General features: G+C 42.5%; 1 protein-coding gene across 3 annotated transcripts in view; it reads right to left on the bottom strand.

Annotated features, from left to right (window-relative positions):
- sh3d19 (SH3 domain containing 19) overlaps positions 1-26,388 on the bottom strand; it is a 132,582-nt gene that overhangs the window by 81,495 nt on the left and 24,699 nt on the right. For all 3 annotated transcript variants that reach the window (XM_073042902.1, XM_073042900.1, XM_073042903.1), the window contains exon 2: positions 14,337-14,382. In XM_073042902.1, coding sequence (XP_072899003.1) covers positions 14,337-14,382 — 46 coding nt within the window. The remainder of the gene's footprint in view (positions 1-14,336; positions 14,383-26,388) is intronic.

The following is a 26,388-nucleotide window of genomic DNA, read 5'->3' as shown; positions in this document are numbered from 1 at the left end:
AGAAAGCTGGAAAGAACATTTTGTGATCTTTCATTCTTGAATCAAATAACCAAACAGTGGCCTCACTGAACAAAAAAAAAAGTTTGATTTGAACTAGAACATCCACCAACTTTGGAGGTGGCCAAGAATGGACTCGTGGAAACAGCCGACAGAAAGTAAGCAGGACCTGCTGAAATCCTTTTTGCATTCACATGTGGGGCTTTGACATCACAAAGGACAGGGATGTTCTAGCAAACTCCATAATGCATATTTTCTTGCATGTCCATCACCATCTATGACTTCATGCACCACGACATTGGGTGCAGAATTCCTTAGCTATCTACATCATGCTACATCTTCTGTTTAGCACACAATCCGTAGCTTCAACAGATCAACAACATTTTTCACATGCGCCTGGAGGTGCTTCTTGTACTGTGGTTGAAGCCTTGCTTTAAAGGAGAGTGAGGGAGATGCTGGACTGTGAGATGGTAAGAATGTGGCAGACTTCACCTCCGCTGCTAACGACCCACAAAGTCTTGCAGATCACAGACAGCTCTGTCAGTTCAGGTGTTACTTGGCCATTTTGAGACAACAAAATATTAGAGAGAATATACTCTAGAGTCCATGCTACCCTTAGAGTATACAAAAACGAACACTGATGTTATCATCTGAGTGTGGTCACAGCTCGGTTAGGTTAATCAATGGGTAATATATTTGCTCAAGGTAGAGATGGCACAATACACAGCAAATAGACCCACCAACTCACCGTGCTGGAGACCTGGCTGGAATCCGGACCTCAGGCGTTGTCTGCATGGCATTTGCATTTTCTTACTGTGATCACGAGGGTTGAATCCAGGTGCTCCGGGTTCCCCCCACAGCCCATAAACAAAGACATTGGTAGGTTAACTCACAACTGTAAGTTGCTTCAAATATACAAGTGAACAGCAGACTCTAAGCAGAATTGGAGAGAAGAACAAAAAGTGGCACTAATGTAGAATTTGTGTAAATGGGTAGTAAGGAGTCAGAGGGCTGAAGGGCCACTTTCAATGCTATATCTCACTCTGTAAGTGACTTGAGCCGGCACAGATACAATGAGCCAAACAGCATCTTCTGTATGGCTCTTTATCCTAATAACTGAAAAGAAACCTGGAACCTTACAGGCTAAACTAACCAAACCATCTGGGGAATTAGATGTTTTTACACACTACTGCAAAACAGCAGAATACATCAGTCATCATTTCCAACCACAAATGCTATACACAACCAAATGACTGCTTTCATTAGGCAACTCACAGCTAGCACTAGCTTCAAATCGATAAGAACAGAATATCAAAAATTCAACTACAAATAATGTGAACTGATGGACGATCTTGGTAATGCAAGCATAGGCTGGTTGAACTTCAGAAACAGCAACAACTTGTTAATAGAGGCAAGCCTGTATTTTGACCAGCAGTAAGACAGATAGTTCAAATCCTATCAGAAAGTAGAAAACAAAATGGTTTTGTGATCATTAGCCAGACAGCTGAGGTTGCCAAGATCAGAGCAAGGACTGTAAGCATAATTCTGAAATACAACTACAAAAAAAAGAAAATAAGGACTTGGTAAATTGGTTTATTATTGCCACATGCACAAAGGTACGGTGAAAAGTTTGTCTTGTGTATTGTACACACAGAGCAATTCCGTTTCAACTGTGGTTGTACACGATAGAGTAACAGAGTGCAGAATAAAGTATTACAGTTACAGAGAATCACAGTGCAGGCAGGTAATAAGGTGCAAGGCTATGGTGAGGTAAATTCTGAGGCCAAGAGTCTATTTTATTGCAGGGAACCATTACATAATCTTACAACTGGGGACAGAAGCTGTCTTTGAGCCTGGTGGCATGGGGAGAGGTGTGAAAAGAGAATATCTGAGGTGACACTATGCTAGCTGCTTTACTGAGACAGCAAGAAGCGTAGACAGAGATTACGGAGGGGAGGCTGATTTCTGTGATGTGCCGAACTGCGACCACAACTCTGCAGTTTTCCGCAGAGCAGTTGCCACACCAGGCCATCAAGCACCCAAATAGGATGCTTTCTGTGGTGCATCTATCGCAGGCTTCACAGGGACATGCCAAAGTTATTTAGCGTCCTGAGGAAGGAGAGCTGCTGGTGCGCTTCCTCTTGGCCATGGTGTCTATGTGGACTGGGACAGGCTATCGACGATGCTTATCCGCAGGAACTTGAAGCTTTCAACCATCTCCCGCTCAGCACCACTGATATAAACAGGATCATGTGGATAGACCCCTTTCCTTGAATCTATAAGCAGCTCTTTTATTTTGCTGGTGATGTGGGGAAGGCTGTTGTTTTAACACCATAGCTCTAAATCTCCTTACTATATCCCAACTCACTATTATATGAGATTTGGCCCACAGACCGTGGTGTCACCTGCAAACTCGTGGGTAGAGCTGGAGAAGAAACAGGCTACCCAAGCGTGAGTGTATCATGTGTTGCTGAAGTGCAAGTCTTTCACACTCCCTTCAAGGGATTGAAATGATTATTCAGTGCTGCCCCCCATGTACACGGCTGTAATGCAGCAAATTTACTGAAAGTAATCTTCAAAAAATAGCTGTATGATTATGAACAAATAATCTGCTTGTATGAATGTGGATTAAGGGATAACTCACTGATAAAATAGCATTTCTGACATATTGCACTGATGTGTCTCAAAGTCTCTGGGAAAGGATGTGAACCGAGAACATTCTGCCTCAAAACCTGCGGTGCTATTAAGCAAACCAGAGCCACACTGGGAGCATAAAGGGTAAGAGTGCAAGATAAATTATCTATTAAAGTACCTATCACTAAAGCTGAAATAAAAATGGTACAAATCATAAGTATTAATGGGAGCAGCATGAAAAAAAATGAGGTAATGATATCAGATGGATCCAAAACAAAAATAAAATCAAGCTGCTTCTTTCTGCATCAAGATCCTTATCCTTCAGTAATAGGCCCCAGGCTTCTCCAATAACCGTGGGTGAGAGGCTGCACAAAGTGGTCCACACAGGAAACATCCGGCTGAACTATTGCTGAGATGCCATAAGAGTTTGTGTGTTGTAAGTGAAATGAAAGACTAGTAAAGACAGGAAAACCTTGATGGAGATTGATGATTACTAAACAGGTTTGGGTGTGGTGCCAGAGAGCTGCTGATGCCCATGGGACAACATTAAACAAGATGCCTTAGGTTCAGAAGAACACTGTTAAACAAAATAAGAATCTTCTACCAAATCACTTGTTTTAATTGTTGCCCAGATTTTCTTTCTGGAATTGTTTATTACTTCATGCACAGCAATCCCTTTTACATTTATTTATTTTAATTTCTAACGGTTGATGACAATTCTAATCTTGATTGAAATCCAGTTTCAAGTTAAAAACCCAGCCTCAGTTGGGTATTCCAATCCAAATTCCCACCACAAATATATTTTGGCAATTAAAAAAAAAACACTGTAGTTGGGGCACTTTGGTATCAGAGATCTCTTTCTGCGATCAGGCCCTTTTAACAAACAGACCTCATTTCAACCCACGCCTGGATGAATGATAACAGCTGCAGAGAGATACACAGCAAAGGGAAAAAAAATCCTCATCTTGTCTGAACAGAAGCAACAAATAGCCAGGAGAACGGCTATGCAACCGTCATTAACTAATTTAAATATACACATTTTTTGCAATTATACCTTCAGGGAATTTCACTGTCAAAAAAACTTGAGAAAGAAGTCAGATAAATGTCTCCTTTCCTAAATGTCTGTGGGATCAGGTCATTCTGCCCACTAAGTGCAATTGCAAATTTCTCCATGCATCTGGTATACATAGCAAGCTGTACTGGACTAGAAACTCATTATCCTACCATTGATCACTCTCCAAGAACAATTAACACTTAACTCTCCACCTAACAATTATATTAAACATTCAAGATGGTAATTCTTTGACAGTGTAAAAATATATTTTCCATAATCAGTTTTGTTTTTTACTGTTTATTTTAAAGAAAGAGTGAAGCTTTGTACACTAGTAAATAAGAATTGTGTTATACTAATTCAAATTTTTCAGACCTTTAAGAAATGACATTGATGAATACAGATCAAGAGCCTAAATGGTTGTAGCTCCAAATACGTTAATCATGGGACCGTGATTCCTACAGCTTAGTAAGGTTCCAGTCTCTAACCTAGCACTAGTAAGGATTAAAAAAACTACTTTGCTTGCAGCACTGGTGACAAACGAATAACAAGATTATTTAAAAAACACAGCTGGGTTGACAATTGGCAATTACTTTTTTCATAACTATAACCACCGATATCTAATAAATTTCACATTATGTTCACTCAGAGGGTTGTGAGAGTGTGGAACGAGTTGGCAGTGCAAGTTGATTTCAATGTTTAAGAGAAGTTTGGATGGGTACATGGATGGTAGGGGTATGGAGGGCTATGGTCTTGGTGCAGGTTGATGGGAGGAGGCAGTGTTTAATGGTTTGGACCCATTTCTGTGCTGTACATTTCCAAGACTCTAGGACTTTATTATCAAGTTTGTTACCTACTAGATTTCTTAAAAACTGATAAGAAAAAAAGTGCCTTGTTTTTAAAGGGATGATATCTGCATCTGCAAACAAGAGTTGAGTGACATCTTTGCTTGTGTTGAGATTCAAAGAAACATCTCCTGAAAAGAACCAAGGTAACAAAGAACTGCAACACAAAAAAATACAATCATCTAGCAGTAGTACCAGAGCTGGTCTTTCAGTACTAACTGGTGCAATAGAAGTAAAGCAAGTACTGGTCAAAGAGCAATTAGTATAAGAGTTTTGGTTGGTTATATTCTAACACAGTTTTTTTTGTTTGTCTTTACATAACATCATAGTAAGCAATGTAACAGAACTGAGAAAAGGCTCTTAAGAGAGTCTAAAGATCAAAAAGGACTCTGAACACAAGCAGATTAAAAATGTAACAGGATACCAGCTCATCATACTAATGTTGCATGGATGTACAGTAGAAAATGATTATTCGTTTGAAACTAAATCTCATTTTGTAGAAGTGAAACATATAGAAATCAACGACTGAATACAATGATGTGTGCACAGAAGACTTGCCAGTCGTTCTATACCGTGATCTTGAACCCTCCTCCACTTCACCTTTTGATTCATGAAATAACTGGTGCATTTTCCGGCAATTTAGACGTAAGTTTAGTTTGGGCAGGACAGCTGTACATCTCCAGTGATTCAGATTCAGTCCTGACCGTCAATGTTGTCTGTGTGAGTTTGCACGTTCTCCTTGTTTTCCTTCCAGGTGCTCCAGTTTCCTTCCACGTCCTAACCACGTGCAAATTGGGCTCTACAATGTACAAGACTGTAGAATTTTGGGGGTGTTTTTGGGAACGTGGGGAGAACAGATTACTTTACATTGCTTTATGAACGGACACAGACTTGATGGGACAAAACTGGCTTCCTTTTACAGTATGTCCTACAAAAACAGGAAAGGAAAAAAAATTCACCCTAGCCTGCGGACCTCAATCCTGAAAAGTTCTTGAAACTGAATTACAGACTCACTTCCGAGGTTTTACTACAACGTTATAGAGTTGCTTCTTTAACATCAAATCAAATCTGCTGTGCCTCCTGGTAACTAGTTTATTAAAATCTTCTGAAATTTACCACTATAATCCCAAAGGCAAGCAACCCAGTATAGACTCACAAGTGTAACTCACCATCCCAATCTCATTGGCAGCCAGTGTCAAGTAAGACCATTGAGACCATTGTTATTTAACTGTTAACTGTTCTCAGAAAGAACTAGAGACGTGTATGACATTAGGATGTCTCCATGCACTTTAGACCATAAGACTGTAAGACCGAGGAGCAGAATTAAGCCATTTGGCCCATATCCAGTCTGCTCCACCATTCCATCATTATCCCACTCAATCCCATTCTCTATGTAACCTTTGATGCCCTGACTAAACAAGAACCTCTCAATGAGTTAGCCTCCACAACCGTCCGTGGCAATGAATTCCACAGATGCACCGTCCTCTGACAAAATAAATTCCTTCTCATCTCTGTTCTAAGTAGGTGCCTTTCTAATCTGAGTCTGCATCCTCTGCTCCTGGACTCACCCACTATCGGAAACATCCACTCTATCTAGGCCTTTCAATATTCAATAGGTTTCAGTGAGCACCCCACTCAGTCTTCTAAACTCCAGAGAGTACAGGTCCAAAGGCACCTCATACGTTAACCCTTTCTTTCCTGGAATCATTCTTGTGAACCTCCTCTGGGCCCTTTCCAATGCCAGCACATCTTTTCTTAGACAAGGAGTCCAAAACTGCTCACAATAGTTCAAGTGCAGCCTGACCAATGCCTTATAAAAACTCAGCAGTATATCCTTGCTCTTATATTCTAGTCCTCTCGAAATGAATGCTAATATTGCGAATGCTAACACCACCTGTCCCTACGCCTATCTTTGTATTGTGCGCAAACCTGGCCACAAAGACATCAATTCTGTCATCCAATTTCTTGATATATCACATGAAAAGGATATGTCAAGCCCTGCAGAACACTGCTAGTCACCGACAGCCAACCAGGAAAGGTTCCTTTTATTCTGACTCTTTGCCTCCTGCCAGTCAGTCAATCTTCTACCTTCTATCCATGCTAGTATCTTTCCTGTAATACCATGGGCTCTTATCTTGTTAAGCAGACTCGTGTACGGCACCTTGTCATAGGCCTTCTGAAAATCCAAGTCAACAACATCCATTAATTTTCTTTTTCTATCCTGCCTGTTATTTCCTCAAAGAATTCAACAGATTTGTTAGGCAATATTTCCCCCTAAGGAAACTGTGCTGACTTTGGCCTATTTCATCATGCAGCTCTGAGTACCCCAAGACCTCATCCTTAATAATCGACTACAGCGTCTTTCCAACCACTCAAATCTGGCTAAATGGCTATCATTTCCTTTCTTCTGCCTCACTCCCTTCTTAAAGACTGGAGTGACATTTGCAATTTTCCAGTCCTCTGAAACCATTCCAAAATCTAGTGATTCTTGATAGATCATTACTAATGCCTGTACAATCTCTTCAGCCACCTCTTTCAGAACCCTGGTGTATAGACAATCTGGTCCAGATAACTCAACCACCTTCAGACCTTTCTGCTTCTCAAGCACATTCTCCTCAGTAACAACAACTACACTCACTTGTGCACCCCAGCCCCCCGACGCTCTTCAATTTCAGACATACTGCTAGTGTCTTCCACGGTGAAGACTGACGCAAAATACTTATTAAATTTATCCGACATTCCTTTGTCCCCATTACTACCTTTGCAGCATCATTTTCCAGTGGTCCAATAATCACTCTCACCTCTCTTCTCATATATCTGAAAAATCTCTTTTATATTATCAGCTTGTTTACCTTCAATTTTCATCTTTTCTCTCCTCATGGTTTTTTTGTTGCTTTCTGTTGGTTTTTAATAGCTTCACAATCCTCTATTTCCCACTATTTTTGGCTATATTATATGCCTTTGCTTTTGCTTTTATGTTGTCTTTAACTTCACTTGTCAGCCACGGTTACCTCATTCTCCCTTTAGAATGCTTCATCTTTGGGATGTATCTATCTTGCACCTTCCAAACTGCCCCCAGAAATTCCAGCCATTGCTGCTCTGATATCATCCCTGCCAGTGTCCCCATCCAATCACTTTGGCCAGCTCCTCTCTCGTCTTCTGTACTGGTGGCCCCCGTTTTTCAAACGTTCGTTTTACTACAGCTTGCTGTTATGAAAGACCTACATTGGTACCCGTTTTCGCTAACCAAAGAGGATTTTCGCTTTTACAAAAAAAAAAGATGCCCGCTTTATACGTGTGTTTACCCTGAGAAAAGACTACCATGACCGTGAAGCCTTGTGCGGGCAGTTGTGTGCGCATGCGTGTACGTGCATATGCATGTACATGCGAATGTGTGTACGTGCAAATGCGTGTATGTGCAAATGCGTGTACGTGCCGATTCTTTTTCTCCAAATCGATTTTGGCTCGCTGTCTTCCCAATTCTGGTAAGTGAAACTATACCGTACATATTTCTACTTTATAGAGGCTGTATATTTATCATATCATTCCTGTTTTTAATATATGTTCATTTTACTTTAGGTTTTATGTGTTATTTGGTATGATTTTGGGTCTGGGAACGCTCAAAAAATTTTCCCATATAAATTAATGGTAATTGCTTCTTCACTTTACGACATTTCGACTTACGAATGGTTTCATAGGAACACTCTACCTTCGGATAGCAGGGGAAACCTGTAATTCTCTTTACTCCACTGTAAGACTGATACATCTAACTTTATGTTCTCCCTTTCAAACTGCCGGATGAATTCGATCATATTATGATCACTGCTGCCTCAAGGTTCCTTCACCATAAGCTCCCTCATCAAATCTGGTTATTTATTTACTGAGATACAGTGTGGAATAGGCCCCCGACCCTTCAAGCCATGCTGCCCAGCAACCCCCGATTTAACCCCAGACTAAACACTGGACAATTTACAATGACCAATTAACCTCCCAACTGGCATGCCTTTGGACTGTGGGAGGGAACAGGAACACCCAAGGGAAACCCACACAGCCACGGGGAGAACGTATGAACTTCTGACAAGCAGCGGTGGGAATACACCACCCATTCCAGAACTGCCTTTCCCTTCGTGGGCTCAACCACAAGCTGCTCAAAAAGGCCATCTCACAGACATTCGGATTCAGCACCAAACTGACTTTCCGAATTTACCTCAATATTGAAATCCCCCAGGACCCTTATCACAGCCTTTTCTATTTTCCATTGAAATTCATATCCCACACCCTGGCTACTGTTTGGGGGCTGTATATAATTCACATTAGGGTCTATTTACCCTTGCAGTTTCTTAACGCTACCCACAAAGATTCTACATCTTCAGATCCTATGTCACCTCTTTTTAAGCATTCGATTTCATTTTATACCAACAGGGTCACCCCACCCCCATTGCCTACGTGCCTGTCCTTTCAATATAATGTGTATTCTTCAATGATAAGCTCCCAACTATTAGCTTCTTCCACCTCAGTGATGCCCACAACATCACATCTCTCAATCTCCAACGGTGCTACAAGATCATCTACCTTATTCTGTATACAGCATGCGTTCAATTATAAAACATTCTTCCTGTATTCATCATGGTTTGCAATTTTACCCCCATGCTACATTTCAACTCATCCCACTGACTGCAATTTTGCCCTATCATCTGTCTGTCCTTCCTCACAGTCTCACTGCACAATGCACTGACTTGTATACCAATTGTCCTATCACTCCAGTTCCTATTCCCCCGCCAAATTACTTTAAAACCTCCCCAACAGCTCTAGCAAACCTACACTAAAGGTTATTGGTTGCCCTTGGGTTCAGAAGTACCTTGTCCACTTTTGTACAAGTCATACATCTCCCAGAGGAGATCCTGATGATCCAGCAATCTAAAACCCTTACCCCTGCACCACTTATCATCCTATTTCTGCCCTGACCAGCACATGGTACTGGGTGTGATCTAGAGATTACTGCCTAGAAGGTCCTCTCTTCAGCCTCTTCCTAACTCCCTATACTCACTGCTCAGGACCTCTTCCCTCTTCCTACCTGCGGGTGCTCACCCTCCCTCCTGAAAATCTTCTGCAGCCACTCTGAGACATCCTGGACCCTAGCACCGGATTTTCTTTCATAGCCACAGAACATCCTGTCCATCCCCTAACTATTGAGTCTCCTATCACTATCACTCTGCCTGACTTTACCTTTCCCTTCTGAGTCTCAGCGCCATCACAGCACCACTAGCATGGCTGTGACTGCTGTGCCAGATCAATCACCCCCCCCCCCCCCAACCAGTATCCAAAGGGGTGTATTTATTGCTGAGGGGAATGGCCACAGGGGAACCCAGCACTGACTGATTACTCCCCTTATTTCTCCCGCTGGTCACCCACCTCCTATCCGAAGCCTACACTCTGGGGGTGACCACCCAGTGAAAGTCTCATCTATGAGCTGTTCAGCCTCCCCAATTGCCTTGAGTACATTCCACTCCAGCTCCAGTTTCTTGACCTTGTCAGTTAGGAGGTGCAGTCATCAGGGAGGCCACTCAGTACACTGAACTCCCACATCATACAGGAGGGGCATTCTACTGCCTGAACTCCCACCCTGCCTGCCTGAGTCTGTTATATCTCCAACTTCGCAAACTTATGTGCTAGCCTGCTGAACCAAAACCTAACCACTCTAACACCGGCCTGCTCCAACAATGGCCGCTCCGTTTAAACCTTGCTTCTTTTTATTGGCCCTTGCTAAGTTACTATTAACCCAAGCAATCTCCTGCTCCACAGACAAGTCCCAAAAAGGTCCACTTACTTTTTAAAAGACATAAATAACTGTAACCAACTTACTCTGCAATCTCCAGCTTTGCAGGCATTTAATTTCAAGAACTATTTTAATTGACAGTTTGTTACAGGTGGTAAACATGATCCACAATTAAATTAAATTGTTCTGATACAAGACTAAGCACTGAAACAATAACCTGTTCAGCTGCTGATTAGTATGCAGCCCATTTCAAAATTTTCCAATTATTAAATCTTAAAATTCAAGACTAGAGCACCAGAAACAAGCTGCCAGCAAGTTCTACTTATGTACTGCGGAAACACGAGAGACTGCAGATGCTGGAATCTGGAGCAACAAACAATTTGCTGCATGGACCATCCTCATGCAGGATTCCACTTAAAATGTTGACATTTCTTTCCACCCCAGACGCTGCTCAACCTACTGAGTTTCTCCAGAAGACTCTTTGTTGCCTGTGTACAAGATTCTCTTGGCAATGAAGCATGTCCAGTTTTTAATTAGACCAGCGGCTGCACGCACCCCTTCCCTGTGTCTTCTGTTATTCAAACATGCCGTGTCTTATTAAGACCTTTTATACTTCGATGTCTTTCTTTGACAATTTAACCAAGCACTTCTCACCTAACACAGTATTTTTCATTGTATTTATTTTTTCCCAATGTGTGTCACAGTGTTACAATTTGTTTTCCCTTCCCTGCTGATTTTATCAAATGTTATTTATCTGAGCGAAGATTCAGAGCCAAAATTTCTTATTCAGTCTTTCCAATGATGCTGCCAAAATGTAAAAGTGGTTGTAGTCATTACTTTCCTCCACTAGAAGGACAGCAATTTCAGGCTGACTTCTTTGGACTGCCTCCATCCAACTAACTTGATCAATTGATAACAGAAACTCTTCATCACCGTTAAAGGATTCTCAAAAAATGTACTGAAGTGTTGGCACAGATATGTGTGGACATTTTGTTTAGACAATTTTTCCTCGGAACAAAGGCTTCAGTGTGCATGGGCATCACTCAGTAAACAAATCAGGTTTTGTGGAGAATTGCCATCAACAGAAGTGCTGAATGAACAAAACGTTAAATGGGCACCTTATAAAATTGAGCAGATGTGCATATTTTTAATCCATCACCAAGGTAAAATACAATATTACAAGAAATATCATGACCGTGTACATTTCCACAAATCAGTTCCAAGTGGCATTATCCAATAACTTCACAAACAGTGGAGAAGACAAATGCGTTTGGGTGACTGCTTTGGCAGATGTCTCATTTCATGTGCAGAGCTGACCCCAAGCTTCCAGTTAAATCTCACAACAATTCTCCAACTCACATTCTGACTCATCCGACTAATATGGTCTTGGCTTCTTACTCACTTGTTAACAAAACACAGCAAAAGTTTACAGAACAGCGCTCCATCTTTTGCCTGGGCGTAAAGCAGCCTTACAGATTCAATCTTGATTTCACCTATTTTTCTCTGTTTGTTTCAGAACGGGCCAGATCAACACCCAGTTATCCATCGATGATAATGGCCTACCTTTCCTCTCCACTATCATGGCCTGACCTGCGGAGTATTTTCTACACTCTGCATTTTACAGGTCTTATGTTCCTTTGTTTGCATTTCTCTCTCTCTCTAACTGCTTCACTTCACAGCTTTTACATTCATTTGTTTACACTCTCCGCAGCAGAGGGAGGTGGTCTGAATGCAGGAAATTGGGTGGGCATGGAATCATTAGGCCAAAGGGCCTGTATCCATTCTATATTGCTCTATGACTCTCCCTCTAAATGCTCACATGAACCTATCAACCATTTAACTTCTTCAACAGCCTATCCTCACAGGAACCCTGGTCTCACCCCATTTCCTTTGCCCCACCCATCCCATTTCTTCCTTCTCTGCAGTTTAAAGTTAACATTTTTTCTCTCCTTTTCCCAGAAGATGCCGCCCTAAACACCAGCAACGTCAAAGGTATTTGACTGATTGATTTCCCATGAGATATGGAGGGCTTTTAGCCTGCAACGTTATCATTGATTCTTCTTCCACAGATATTGTTATGTCGGCTACTGTTTCCATCAATTTCTGTTTTAATTACTTTGCCATTTATTTTTCCTGCTAATCCTGTGTGATGACTGTCAAGGTATTCATGGCCAAAGTTCTCTGGTCTTTTGGAGGCTTGGGTCTGGCAATCCCCCGAAAGGTTTGAGCTACTGAAAGTTAAGTGTTCCCATACCCCTTTCGGTATAGTCCATGACTCAAGCGGTAGCTCTCTCATTTCTATATAAGCAAGCTCAATTGTCCCTCTAGAGCATCAACTAATCTGCATCCAGCAGGTTAGAGGAACAAGACTTCATGTACTGCCTTGGTAGTCTCCAACTTGACCCCATGAACATTGATTTCTCTAACTTTTTGGTAACTACTCTCCTCTGCCCCTCTTCCTTTTCCCTTATCCCACCAATCGCTACCATCCCCTCTCTTTACCCTCCCCCACCCTCTCAATCTTCCCATCACCCACACATCCCTCCGTCCTCACTTCCTCCCCTTTATTCCGTGTTCCACTGTTCTCATGTGTCAGATTCCATCTTCTTCAGCCCTTTGTTACTTCCACCTATCACCACATCCCCACTCTCCCCTCCCCACTTGCCTATTACTCCCCCTTCACAAGCATTCTCCTATTGCCTGCCAGCACTTGTTCCACCCTTTCCCCCTCTATACATTCTTATTCTTGTATTCTCCGCTCTTTCCTTCAAGTCCTGATGAAGTGTCTCGACCTGAAACCTCAACTGTCCATTTCCCACTACAGATGCTGCCTGACGTGCTGAGTTCCTCCAACTCATCTGTGTGCCGATGCTGATTTAGTTTTGGGCTCACTTAACAGTCACTTCTGTCAAATGTTCAAAAGCTGGTCAGGACAAGATGAGAAATCAATGCTCTTGTTCTATGTTGAAAACCTATTCATACTTTAATACCAAGTGCCTCTGCATCGTCAGAATCAAAAAACAGAAAATAATTGTTCTTACGCAATACAATGGCACAGAGAATACACATTGGAAAATTCAATCTAATGCATATCTATCCAGTTCAAAACTAAATCTGCATCAACTGTACTTCAGATCCATTTATCAGACCATTCGCCACTACTCTGGTGCTAAATTTGAAGTATTTCTTACTAAAAGTTTTCATTGCACAGTCTTTGTTTAATCATGCAAAATAAATGTGCAATACATTTAAAAAATATTTTGAAGGATAAGCAGTTCCAATTTGGCATCTACTACACCATAATCAATACAAATTTTTTTTTGAATGAATGAAATTTTATTTCGGTCAGTACAAACATAACAAAAAGCATAATTTTCAACGATGATTTCATAAGACAAAATTAAATAATAAAAATCTTTAAAACAGACTGAAAGGGAGTAGGCTGAAGCTACTGCTTATTACGCCTATCCCTCTTACTTATACAAAAACATATTTGGCATCAATCATCACATCAAAGCAAAAAATTTCATAATCTTTTAACGCAAAATCCAATTCCAAGTATTGTTTAATTACATTACTCCCATTCATTTTAAATCATGTATTTTATATTTGTTCATTAAATTATTTTTAAATCATTTTTTAAACTTGTTAAGTGTGGTGCATATTTTTTAATTCTCACTACAACTGTTCCATAGATTCACTCCTCTGATTGAAATACAATGATTTTTTACATTTGTTCTTATCCTTTGCTTTTGAAATATACACGTTTCTCTCAAATCACGTTGACTTTCTCTCATTTTAAACAATCTTTGGATACTTTGTGGTAACTGTCCATTTTTTATTTTATACATAATTTCAAAACATGAAATCAAAACAAAGTCCATTTGGATTTGATTTCCCTAGACTCACATTGCTTGCATTAACCATTATTTTCCTCATATGATCTCCAAAGAGATCATGGATACCAGAAAAATTCTGTAGTATAGTTCCACGCATTCTTCTCATTCATTCCAAAGAGTTACTTTGTCCTTACCTGGAATTGCGGGATGCCTGATCTGGTTTATTTCTATCAGAACGATCTGCAAACCGAAACAAAAAAATATTTTGGATTCAGATGATTTATGCTGTTCTAATGACACAATTCATTGAATATGATGAGCTGTGAGGAATTGTGTGTGCACATTGAAGGAATATCTTTATTAATCTATTGTAATAGAGCGTGGATTGCAAAACCTACAGGTGTCAAACTTGTGTATTGTTGCTTTGCAGCTTTACAAAAGCTCAACATATTTACATTCGCAAACACGAGGAAATCTGCAGATGCTGGAAATTCAAGCAACACACACAAAATGCTGGTGGAATGCAGCAGGCCAGGCAGCATCTATAGGAAGAAGCGCTGTTGACATTTCGGGCCGAGACCCTTCAACCGGACGCCTGACGTTCCACCAGCATTTTGTGTGAGTTACATATTTACATTAATGTTGAACTGATTTCTCTGTGTGAAATAAATTAACGTTTCAGGTTGAAGGCCCTTAACCAGAGGTTGTTGCAACAGGAGTGGCTGAATTCAAAATTATTTCTATTGCTTGGATTTTTGAAAGTTGTTCGAAGACACAAATAGATTTTGAAACTAAGAAATTTTTAAAAAGAACATCTGAGTTGCTATTACCCGTTTTAGATTATCACTCAGATTCAAATCTTACCAGAGTTATTTTACAATTCCACATTCAAACACAAAGTTAAAAATAGAAAAGTTTGAAATGTTCAGTGTTTGTATTTGATAAATTATTATTCCTTTCTTCCTGCTGTATTAGAAACACATTGCTCAGACGTTTCAAAATATTTTCAGATGCTGAAGCTATTCTACTCCACAAGTACATTTTCAAACGTCACTTAATACACGACTGACCATGACGCTAGGTTAAATTGCACATCTACTGATCTACATCCCTCAACTTTCTGCCTGTTCATCTGACAGTCTAAGCAGCATGCATTCTTCTTCTGGTGACAAAATGTCGGGAATTGCATCATGAAGTATTCAGGAATTCTGGTGTGTTAGGATATAGGTATCTGGACAGGCACAATGTATTGGAATACAACCACATGCAAACAGACGTGCAGTTTAAATCGACATGATGATCAGCACAGACATGATGGGCTGAAGGGCCTGTTCCTGTGCTGTGCTGTTCCATGTTCTATTTGTGTCATTATGTCTCACAAGGAACGTTCATAACATAACCTATTGTGGTACTGTGGTTCCTTAAGGTTGTTATAGCTCAGAGTGGTAATGGGGACAAGCTCCCACTACCTATGAAATGCTCCCAGTGGTGTGCGCCTCAAATAGTCTCTGACAACCAAGTCTGTTTCCTGGCCTTCACATGTGTCTTAGCTACTAAGCCCAGCAGAACTGTTTCTACTAACAGGAGAAGGAGCAAAAGCGGGTTACTGGTGCCTTAAAACCAGTTCCTTCGGACAGACAGGGCTCGTCAGCTGTGGTTGGCAGCTCATCTAAGAAAAGGAAAACTCTGATCTCAAACCTCTGCTGCCTTGCAGTGATACCCACTCATGGGGAAGGTTTCAGGAGTAAACCCCGAGGGAAAAATTTGGGGTCGGAGTCCCTAAGGCAGCCCTACATTGAGTTCAATGTTGACCGGCAACTCCTATGACACTGCTGGTACCAAACAGTATCGGTCTCTGCCGTTCCTTTGGGTTCATCAGTTGGATGAAGCTTGCTACATGGGCAACATCTTGCTCTCCAAATCATACTGCCCAGGCTTGCGTATTTAGACAGCTAGTTTGCAATATCCATGGTCAAGTCTGACCGACGTAGGCCTCAGTCAGCCAGTCATTGTAGTAAAACTACACATCCAATTACTTGATGTGCACAATTAGTGCTCATAATGTTTAGTGGTTATCTGAATGATCTTGTTACTTAAAAAGTTGGTGCAAATATCGTATAACCACTGACACAAGTTTTGTAAAGCAGTGCCTCAAAGCAGCAGTATATGCAGACAATCGCCAGGTTTGTGCGTTTCAGCCTCTATATCTTTGTGTGGCAGTACCGTTTTGCGAGTTCCAACCTCTTTGGGGATCCGTCATCAGATACTTCTTTCTCTTTGCTTTATTGTCATTCGAGTTACTAAAGGTTCAGGAGAATCACTGATGGAAACCGCAATCTGCCATGGAGAAAAAGCAACAGTCCCACAGCTATGGGCAAAATAACTGGCAGCAATTAAAAAATAAAAACTGAAAATTAATGTTTTATGTCACGATGCTTCATATCTAAATGCTTAGCAATATAAGCAAATTATTGTACAGTCTGTCATTACATCTGACTACAATAATTTGTTCACATGGCTAAGCATTTGGTGGAGGACAATGGACACCCTACCTCTAAAGAATGGGAAGATGAAAGCACAAATGATGGCGTGCACAATATTATCTTAACTTAGTTTTCCTCCAGCCATTGTAGACACAGTAGTGAAACTCAGGACTTTTTGTGATTCAATAATTGCTATTCTGTGGGTTTAAGAAGTGCTGTTGAAATCAGATACAAAATTCGGAAGGCACATACAGTACACCAAAATAATGGTCCACATCCGAAGATAGTTTCTTTGTTCTAACTAGGTCATTCACAATATTGAGCTGATAGTTTTGATGAACGTATTAGATATATATCTACCTACATAAGGCTTTAGTGTTCTGAATAGGATTCATTTTGTATGGATACTTTCAATACCCGAACTGTATTACAGAGATTTAAACCACGATTAGCCTCACACTCACAGACAATCCAATCTCAGCCTAGTTATCAAACACCGCATGTAATTGGTATTTTCAAACAGGAAAGGAAAGATAAAGTTAGTTTTGAGTTACTTCAAAGAGTACTTTCAGATTATGTTGGACAGAGTTGAACTCTGTATACTAGTTCAGCCACATGTTAATGCACAAAGACATGAGGTGAACACGGAGGGGAAAAAAAATACACATAACTATTGATTTTCTTCTTGATGTGTATCATAACTATTCTAAGCCAAAGCATCAATAACCTTTGCACTTACTCCCTTCCAAAATACTGACTATGCTCATATATGAAACAATGTAAGGTATAGTAGATCATGTTATAAAAGTTGCAGGCGCCCACGTGGCCCTCCAATGGTCGAGGTTGACCATGGATGTTGTGTCCCAGCTGTCTATGTTGTTGGTGTAGTGGCTGATGAGACCAATGTGAGAGTGACAGTCTCTGTTGCAAAGGTTTCATCTATCAGCTCTGCTGGAGCTGTAACGTTCCTTTCTAAGGGACCATTTATCTTCTGCCACTTTCAGGAATGCTTCTTCGCCTGACATAGTGTTATTTCAGGGTGCTTCTCCACCTGGTGCAGTCGGCTGCAAGTTCCTCCCAGCACTCAATGTTGATGCCCAGCACCTTCGTGCTCCATCCTCGTAGCTCAGTTGTAGGTGGCCTGCGGTTCTCTTGCCTGAAGCCAGCTCACCGGAAAAGATGTCTTTTGGGATGTGGCCATACTACATGTGACAGACATGGCCCAGCCAGCACAGCCTATGCTGTCCGAGCAGGGTTAGACACTAGGGAGGCCGACACGAGAGAGAACCTCAGCATTGGGTACTCTGTCTCTCCGGAAGGTGCCCAAGGTGTGATGAAAGCACCTTAAATGGAAGATGTAGAGCCTTCTCTCCTGCTTAGTGCATTTGTCCAGATCTCGAAGCTGCACAGCAGTGTGCTGGTGACACAAGCATTGTACACAGCCATCTTTGTTTTGACTCAGAGTTTGGAGCTCTCCAGACTCATGTGGTGAGGCAGACAAGAGTTGTTGCAGCCTTCACAATGCACTTGTCGATTTCTGCGTCCCAGGAGAGGTGGTCACTGACGATGGACCCCAGGTATGTGAACTGATGCACAACATCCAGTTCATCGTTATCAATGAAATGACTGGTGGTGCCTCCACGTCTTGTCCAAAGCAGCTTCTTTCTTTCAGGCTAATGGTCAGACCAAGTTCCTTGCAGGCCTGGGAGAAGTGACCATCAAGCTCTGGAGATGCTGCAGAGTGTGGGTTACGACTGTTGCATCAGCAGCAAAGTGCTTGTCTCTGATCACAGCCTCGCGCACTACCGTTTTGGCTCAGGCAGGTGAGGTTAAAAACCTGCTATCTGATCTAGTGTGGAGGTAAATCCCCTCTGATGCGGTGCAAAATACGTGCCTCAGGAGAAGGGCAAAGAAGATCCCAAAGAGTGTAGGGGTAAGAACACTGCTGCTCAGGTCAAAGGGCTCGGCAGAACTGCAGTTGTACTGCACAGTCCACTTCATGGTGTTGTGGAAGGATTCAATCATGCTCTGCGGCTTGGTGGGCAGCCCACCTTCGAGCAGATCTGAAAGAGCCCATCTCTGCTGACCGAGTCAAGTGCCTTGGTGAGATCAATAAACACAACACGAGGGGCATCTTCTGCTCTCCGCTCTTCCCCTGGAGTTGGCAAAGAAAGAAAATCATGTCCACAGTTGACCTCTCCAACTCCGGGTAGACATGTTCAGCCAACTTCTGTCAGCAGACCAAGAAGTCTCAGGCAAAGACTTTGCCAACAACACTCATGAGGGAGATGCCCTGTTTTTGTTACAGTCGCTTCTCTCGCCTTTGGTCTTGTAGGGAGTTAATCATCTTGGCGTCCCTGATATCCTGTGGTACAGTTCCTTCCTGTCAACACTGACAGAGGGCTTTGTGCAGTGGGTGCAGTAGGGTAGTCATGCAGTGCTTAATCAGGTCTGGGGTATTCCCATCATTGCCTGCTACCTTCCCCGAGGCTAAGCTGCAGTGGGCTTGCTGAGCTCCTCTGCATCCAGTTCTTCCATTGTTGGCAAGCACTCAATGGCACCCAGGGCTGAGGTGGTGACAGTGTTCACTCTGGAGTCCAGGTCTGAGTAATCAACCCATCTCTCTAGCCATTTGCCCTGGCCTGTAATTACTTTCCCATTGACGGATTTGGAGGGAGGCATCCAGAAGGGATTTGAGGGGACAAAGAGATTAAGGCTGCAGTCTGCCCTCAACTGAGTCACAATTTTCCCCTTAGATTTTTATTGAAGCTAATTGGTCCTGTCAATCACTTATGGATACTGATGCTGCTTGATGAATGTCAGTTGTGATGCTTGGCTTTATCCTAATGAATTTGTGCAGAAACGAGAGTATAACCCCATCTCAGCTAAAGAGATAAATCATGAATTCAACATACCGTACTCAGTGCGCAGGAGAATTACCAAAGCATCTGACACTGAGCCACAAGGAGCTATAAAGGTAGATGACCAAAAGCTCAATGAAAGAGATAATGCTTGGCTCATCTTAAAAAAGTAAAGAGCGATAAAGGAAGTTAAACAAATATACACTGTTGCCACTTTACTAGTTAAACATGTACATCTGCTCCTTAAAGCAAATAGCTAATCAATGTTGTGGCTACAACTCAATGCATAAAAAGCATGCAGACATGGTCAGGAGGTTCAACTGTTGTTCAGACCAAATATCACAATGTCATAAGGTGGGCGTTGGGAACGGACCCAAATGCAAGACACAGACACTGAAGTACTAGGGAGAGGACTAGGTGTATCAAGAAAGCAAGGGAAGTGGGGAAGAAATGATGCTGGACAAGACACAGTCCCTGGACAAGATTAGGAGACAGGGCATGGGCTAGGACTAGAGTAGGAAAGTGGGACCTGGACGAGGAACTAGGAACTGGGAACTAGGAACCTGGACAAGGACTCCGAGCCAGAGACTGGACAGGGACCCGGAACCTGGGTCTTGACTCGGGCTTGGACTCCGGATCCAGGAGAGGACAAGACATGGAAAGGCAACAGGACTGGATGTGGGGGCAGGATGCAGGACTCCAGGGCTGGATGAGGACATGAAGCTCGCATTAGGTCTTGATCGAGGGAGAGCAGGAACGCAGAGCCCAGGTCGAGGGAGAGCAAAGCAAAAGCGGGGAGAGGCGTAGCTGGACACGGACACTAGCCCTGGACGAGACCAGGACTCAGGGCCTAGGCTACGACTTGGACTTGGACACAGACTGGAACCTCCTCGGAGCCTTGGGCACGGAATGGAACCTCCACGGAGCCTTGGACACAGACTGGAACCTCCTCGGGGCCTTGGACATGGACTGGATCCTCCTCGGAGCCTTGGACACAGACTGGAACCTCCACGGAGCCTTGGACACAGACTGGAACCTCCTCTGGGCCTTGGACATGGACTGGATCCTCCTCGGAGCCTTGGACACAGACTGGAACCTCCACGGAGCCTTGGACACAGACTGGAACCTCCACGGAGCCTTGGACACAGACTGGAACCTCCACGGAGCCTTGGACACAGACTGGAACCTCCACGGAGCCTTGGACTTGGGCACAGGAACACTGAGCCTTGGACTGGAGCACAGGAACACAGAACACAGAGCTGGGACCCCTCCTTGGGAACAGGACGTAGGGCTGGGGCTTACACAGAGTCAGGACCCCTTCTTGGGGACAGGACATAGGGCTGGGACTCATACACGGACACTAAACACAGGGACACAAAGAGACATTTCCAAGCTCAACGATAGATAATTCCTTCTGTTGGCGTGGTAAGGCTCCCCTCTCTGGCCTCTTACCTCTTCTCCTCACCTGCCTATCAACTCCCCCTGGAGCCTCTCCTCTTTCCCATTCTCCCATGGTTCATTCTCCTCTCCTATTGAATACCTTCTTCTCTAGCGCTTTGCCATTTTCACCTATCACCTCCCGGCTTCTCACTTCATCCCCCCTCCTCCACACACCTGGCCTCCCCTATCACATTCTAGCTTGTCCTCCTTTCTCCCTCCCACGTTCTGGCTTCTTCCCCCCTCCCTTCCAGTCCTAATGAAGGGCCTCAACCCAAACGTCGACTGCATATTCTTTTCCACAGATGCTTCCTGACCTGTTGAGTTCCTCCAGCACTTTGTGTGTGAGTAGATGCTGAAGCAACATTTTAGGATGATGTTCCATGGATCAGCATGAGTTAGTTATGAAGGTTTTCTAGTAGTTTTTGTTTATTCAGTGACCAACTCTTTCACCCTTTCTCCACCAAACTTACCAAACATAAAACATGATAGGATCAGCTATTTGGCTTTGTAGTGTACTTCTATGTTACATTGACTGTTCTATTTATTATAAATTATTATAAATTACTACGATTGCACATTGCACATTTAGATGGAGATGTAATGTAAAGATTTTTACTCCTCATGTATGTGAAGGATGAAAGAAATAAAGTCAATTCAATTTAATCTCTGGCAAGGACATTAAAGTTGGAAAATTTCCCACTACACAAGATTTGCGTGGCTCATGAAGCCATTTGCATGACATGCAGCTTTAAAGTTCGTCTGACCACAGTGTTCTTCACACTTTAAGGCAAAACTCACCAAAAGAAGTTATAAAACTGACACAGGTTGAAATGAACACCACAAGCTATACTAATTTACTTCATGTCTATCTATCATTCAGTAGTCTCAAGCAAGGTACATAATCTCTGTCTGTATAGATATGCCAGCACAATATGCACATCATTACTGACTTAACCACAGCCAAAAGTCAGTATAAACAGCCATACTCTTCTAACATTTACTGAAGGATGGAACAACTCTACCATACATCGTTCAAGAAAACCTTTATCATCTGCGAGAAGAAGAGATAACCTTTTCTCCTACCTGCGTAAGGATAGAGCCCGTGGCCCCTTGAAGCTGCTATCTCTTCGCTGGTGTGATATTGCAGAAAACAAATACACAGATCGGCTAATAATCACAGTGCTAATGCAGCTTCCTTTTCGGGCAACACCTAGTGTCCAACAGGAATGCTGTTTTTCAGGAAGTTGAGAAAATGCCTTTCATAGTTCCTATAGAGGAAGTATCTCTCTATTCAGGCCCAACAGGGCTGGTCTAATTTATAACAAATAGGCAGAGGACAGAAAACAAAGAGAGAGGAGGGGCATAAAGTGAACAATTAAACATACACACAAGTTTGTTCTGTTCGTACCAATTAAGGATTAAAATTCCAATTACCTAACATGCTGATGTGGGCAATTGGTTTCAACACAAGTTACATTTTGGTTCATGGTACAATAAGTTATTTCAGGGTCATTTCAGCTTCCACGTGAATTCCCAAACAAGGGCAACAGTTTGTTGAAACTCCACACCACACCAGCTTTATCTGACCAAAATCTCTTGCACGTTGACTCTGATTGTGTGGGCGTGGATGGGAGGGAGGAATGGGGTGTGTTTTTGCTGCTGTTTGTTGCTTGTTGTGTTCTGTGTTGTTCTGCCAAGCATTGTGGGCATGCTATATTGGTGGCAGAATGTGTGTCAAAGCTTGGGCATGTTGGTTGTTAATGCAAATGATGCATTTCCACAATACCATAAGACATAGGAGCAGAATTAGGCCACTCAGTCCATCAAGTCTGCTTCACCATTACATCATGGCAAAATTATTATCCCTCTCAATCCCATTCTCTTGCCTTCTCCCCGTAAACTTTGACGCCCTGAATAACCAAGAATCTATCAGCCATTTTAAATATACTCAACAACTGGGCCTCCACAGCCACCTGCAGCAAGAATTCCACAGAGCCACCACCCTCTGGATAAAAAAATTCTTTCTTATTATTTTTGTTCTAAATGGATGTCCCTCTATTCTGAGGCTGTGCTCTCTGGTCCTAGACTCACCCACTTAACCTCTCCACATCCACTCTGTCTAGGCCTTTCAATATCCAATAGGGTTTAAAGAGATCCTCCCTCATTCTTCTAACCTCCTGTGAGTGCAGGCCCAGAGCTGTCAAATGTTCCTCATTTCTTGTGAACCTCCTCTGATCTCTCTCCAACACCAGCACATCCTTTCTTCAATAAGGAGCCCAAAACTGCTCACAATACTCCAAGTGTGGTCTGACTGATGCCTTATAAAGCCTCAGCATTATATCATTGCTCTTATATTCTAGTCTTCTTGAAATGAATGCTAACATTGCATTTGTCTTCCTTACCAGAGACTCAACCTGCAGGTTAGCCTTTAGAGAATCCTGCACAATGACTCCCAAGTCACTTTGCACCTCTGATTTTTTAACTTTCTCCCTGTTTAGAACATAGTCTATACCTTCATTCCTTCTACCAAAATGCACGACCATACACTTCCCTACGCTATATTCCATCTGCCACTTCTTTCCGCTCTGCCAATCTGTCCAGGTCCTTCCGCAGACTCCTTGCATCATCAACTCTACCTGCCCCTCCACATATCTTTGTATTGTCCGCATACAAGCCATCAACTCTGTCATTCAAATTGCTGACATATAATGTAGAAAAGGCAGTCCCAATACAGAGTCCTGCGGAACACCACTAGTCATCGGCAGCCAATCAGAAAAAGTCCCCTTTATTCTGACACTTTGCCTCTTGCCAGTCAGCCAATTTTCTATCCATGCTAGTACCCTTCCTGTAATACAATGGGCTCTTATCTTGTAAGCAGCCTTGTGTGCGGCACGTTGTCAAAGGCCTTTTGAAAATCCATATGAACAACATCCACTCACTCTCCTTTCTCTATCCTGCCTGTTATTTCCTCAAAGAATTCCAACAGATTTCCCCTTAAGGAAACCATGAGCTATGGCCCATAAACTTTTTATCATGTGCCTCCAAGTGTGCTGAAACCTCATCCTTAATGATGCACTCGAACATCTTTCCAACCACTGAAATCAGGCTAACTAGCATATCATTTTCTTTTTTCTGCCTCCCTCCCTTCTTAAAGAGTGAAGTGATTTGCAATTTTCAGGTCCTCCAGAACCATTCAAGAAGATTATTACTGATGCCTCCACAATCTTCTCAGCTACCTCTTTCAGAACCCTGTGTCTAGTCCATCTGGCCCAGCTTACTAATCTACCTTTAGATTTTCCAGCTTCCCAAGTACCTTCTTAATAATAGTGACTACTCTCACTTCTGCCCCCGACACTCTCCAATTTTTGGCATTCTGCTGGTGTCTTCTACAGAAAACTGACACAAATAAGTTTACCCACCATTTCTTTGTCCCCCATTACTACCACTGCTGTGTCATTTTCCATTGATCTAATACTCACTCTCACCTTTCTTTTACTCTAAAAACTTTTGGCGTCCTTCTTGTTATTATTAGTTAGATTACCTTCTTATTTCATCTTTTCTTTTTTTTAGTTGCCTTCTGTTGGTTTTTAAAAGTTTCATAGTCCTCTGAGTTCCCACTAATTTTTGCTATATACATGCTCTCTCCTTTGCTTTTATGCTGTTGTTGACTTCCTTTGTCAGTCATGGTCGCCTTATCCTCCATTTAGAATATTTCTTCACCTTTGGGATGTAACTGTACTGCGCCTTCTGAATTGCCCCAGAATCTCCAGCCATTACTGTTCTGCCATCATCCCTGCTGGTGTCCCCTTCCAATAAACTGTGATCTTCTTTCAGCCATGACTCAATGATGCCCACAATTTGCCAATCTCTAGCCGTACTACAAGGTCATCTACTTTATTCCATATACTGCTTGCATTCCAATATAACACTCAGTCCTGTATTCATCACCCTTTTCAATTTTGTCCCCATGTTGCACTTCAACTTGTCCCACTGACTACAATTTTGCCCTTAGTCACAGTCTCATTACACACTGCATCACCCTGTATACCAACTACTCCATCCTCAGCCCTATCACTCCAATTCCCAATCCCCTGTCACCTTAGCTTAAACCCTCCCCAACAGCTCTAGCGAACCTTGTCCACAAGGAAATTGGTCCCCTTTGGGGTTCAGGTGTAACCTGTCCTTTCTGTACAGGTCATAGTTTCCCCAGAAGAGATCCCAATGACTTCACTGTACGTTTTGATGTACAGATGACAAATATACTTGAATACCGACTTCACTCTCTTTTTCTTTTCTCTTTCCCGGTTCACTTCACTGCCAGGATGTTTGAATCACTATATCATGGAAGGCACGAAGGCACAAGATTTTGCTGGAAATCTTGAGCAACACAAACAAAATGCGGGAGCTGAGACCTGGCATGAAACGCCAACTCTTTAAGAAGAATGAGAGGAGATCTTATAAAAACATACAAAAAGAAGAATGGGAGGTGATCTTATAGAAACATATAAAATTATGAAAGGGATAGATAAAATAGAGGCAGTAAAGTTGTTTCCATTGGTAGATGAGACTAGAACTAGGGGACATTGCCTCAAGATTTGGGGGGTAGATTTAGGATGGAGATGAGGAGGAACCTCTTTTCCCAGAGAGTGGTGAATCTGTGGAACTCTCTGCCCAATGAAGCAGTGGAGGCTACCTCAGTAAATATATTTAAGACAAGGTTGGATAGATTTTTGCATCATAGGGCAATTAAGGGTTATGGGGAAAAGGCAGGTAGGTGGAGATGAGTCCATGGCCAGATCAGCCATGATCTTATTGAATGGCGGGGCAGGCTTGAAGGGCCAGATGGCCGACTCCTGCTCTTATTTCTTATGTTCTTATGTTTATTCCTCTCCATAGATGCTGCCTGATATGCAGTGTATATCATAAGCAGAATAGTTTCTGCTGATGCTGGAAATCCAGAATAACACATACAAAATGTTGGAGGAACTCAACAGGTCAGGCAGTATCAATGGAGGGAAATAAACCCCTAACATTTTGGGCTGTGACCTTCATCAGGATAGGGAAAGAAGGCGTAAGAAGCCAAAATAGGAAAATGGTAGTGGGGGAGAGGAGCACAGCTGGCAGGTGATAGGTGAGACAAGGTGGGTGGGTGGGAGGGAAAGGGGAATGATACGAGAAGCTGGAAGGTGATAAGTGGCAGAGGTACAGGGCTGAAGAAGGAATCTCATGGGGAGGACAGTGGACAACAGAATAAAGGGAAGGAGGTAATGGGCAGGTAATGAGGTTGGGGGAGGAGAAGAAGTGAGAGGACCACCAAAATGGGGAAAGGAAAAGGAAAAGTGGGGTGGAGAGGGGGACGAGACAGATGGAAGTGATTACCAGAAATCGATGTTCATTCATCTTTCAACAATCTGGTGTTCATCATCTCCTCGACTCTCTCTACACAATCTCAACCTCACCTT

The sequence above is a fragment of the Hemitrygon akajei genome, chromosome 4, assembly GCF_048418815.1.
Source record: "Hemitrygon akajei chromosome 4, sHemAka1.3, whole genome shotgun sequence".
Classification (NCBI taxonomy): domain Eukaryota; kingdom Metazoa; phylum Chordata; class Chondrichthyes; order Myliobatiformes; family Dasyatidae; genus Hemitrygon; species Hemitrygon akajei.
Note: the sequence above shows the minus strand (reverse complement) of the source record. Positions and strands in the feature narration are given on the sequence as shown.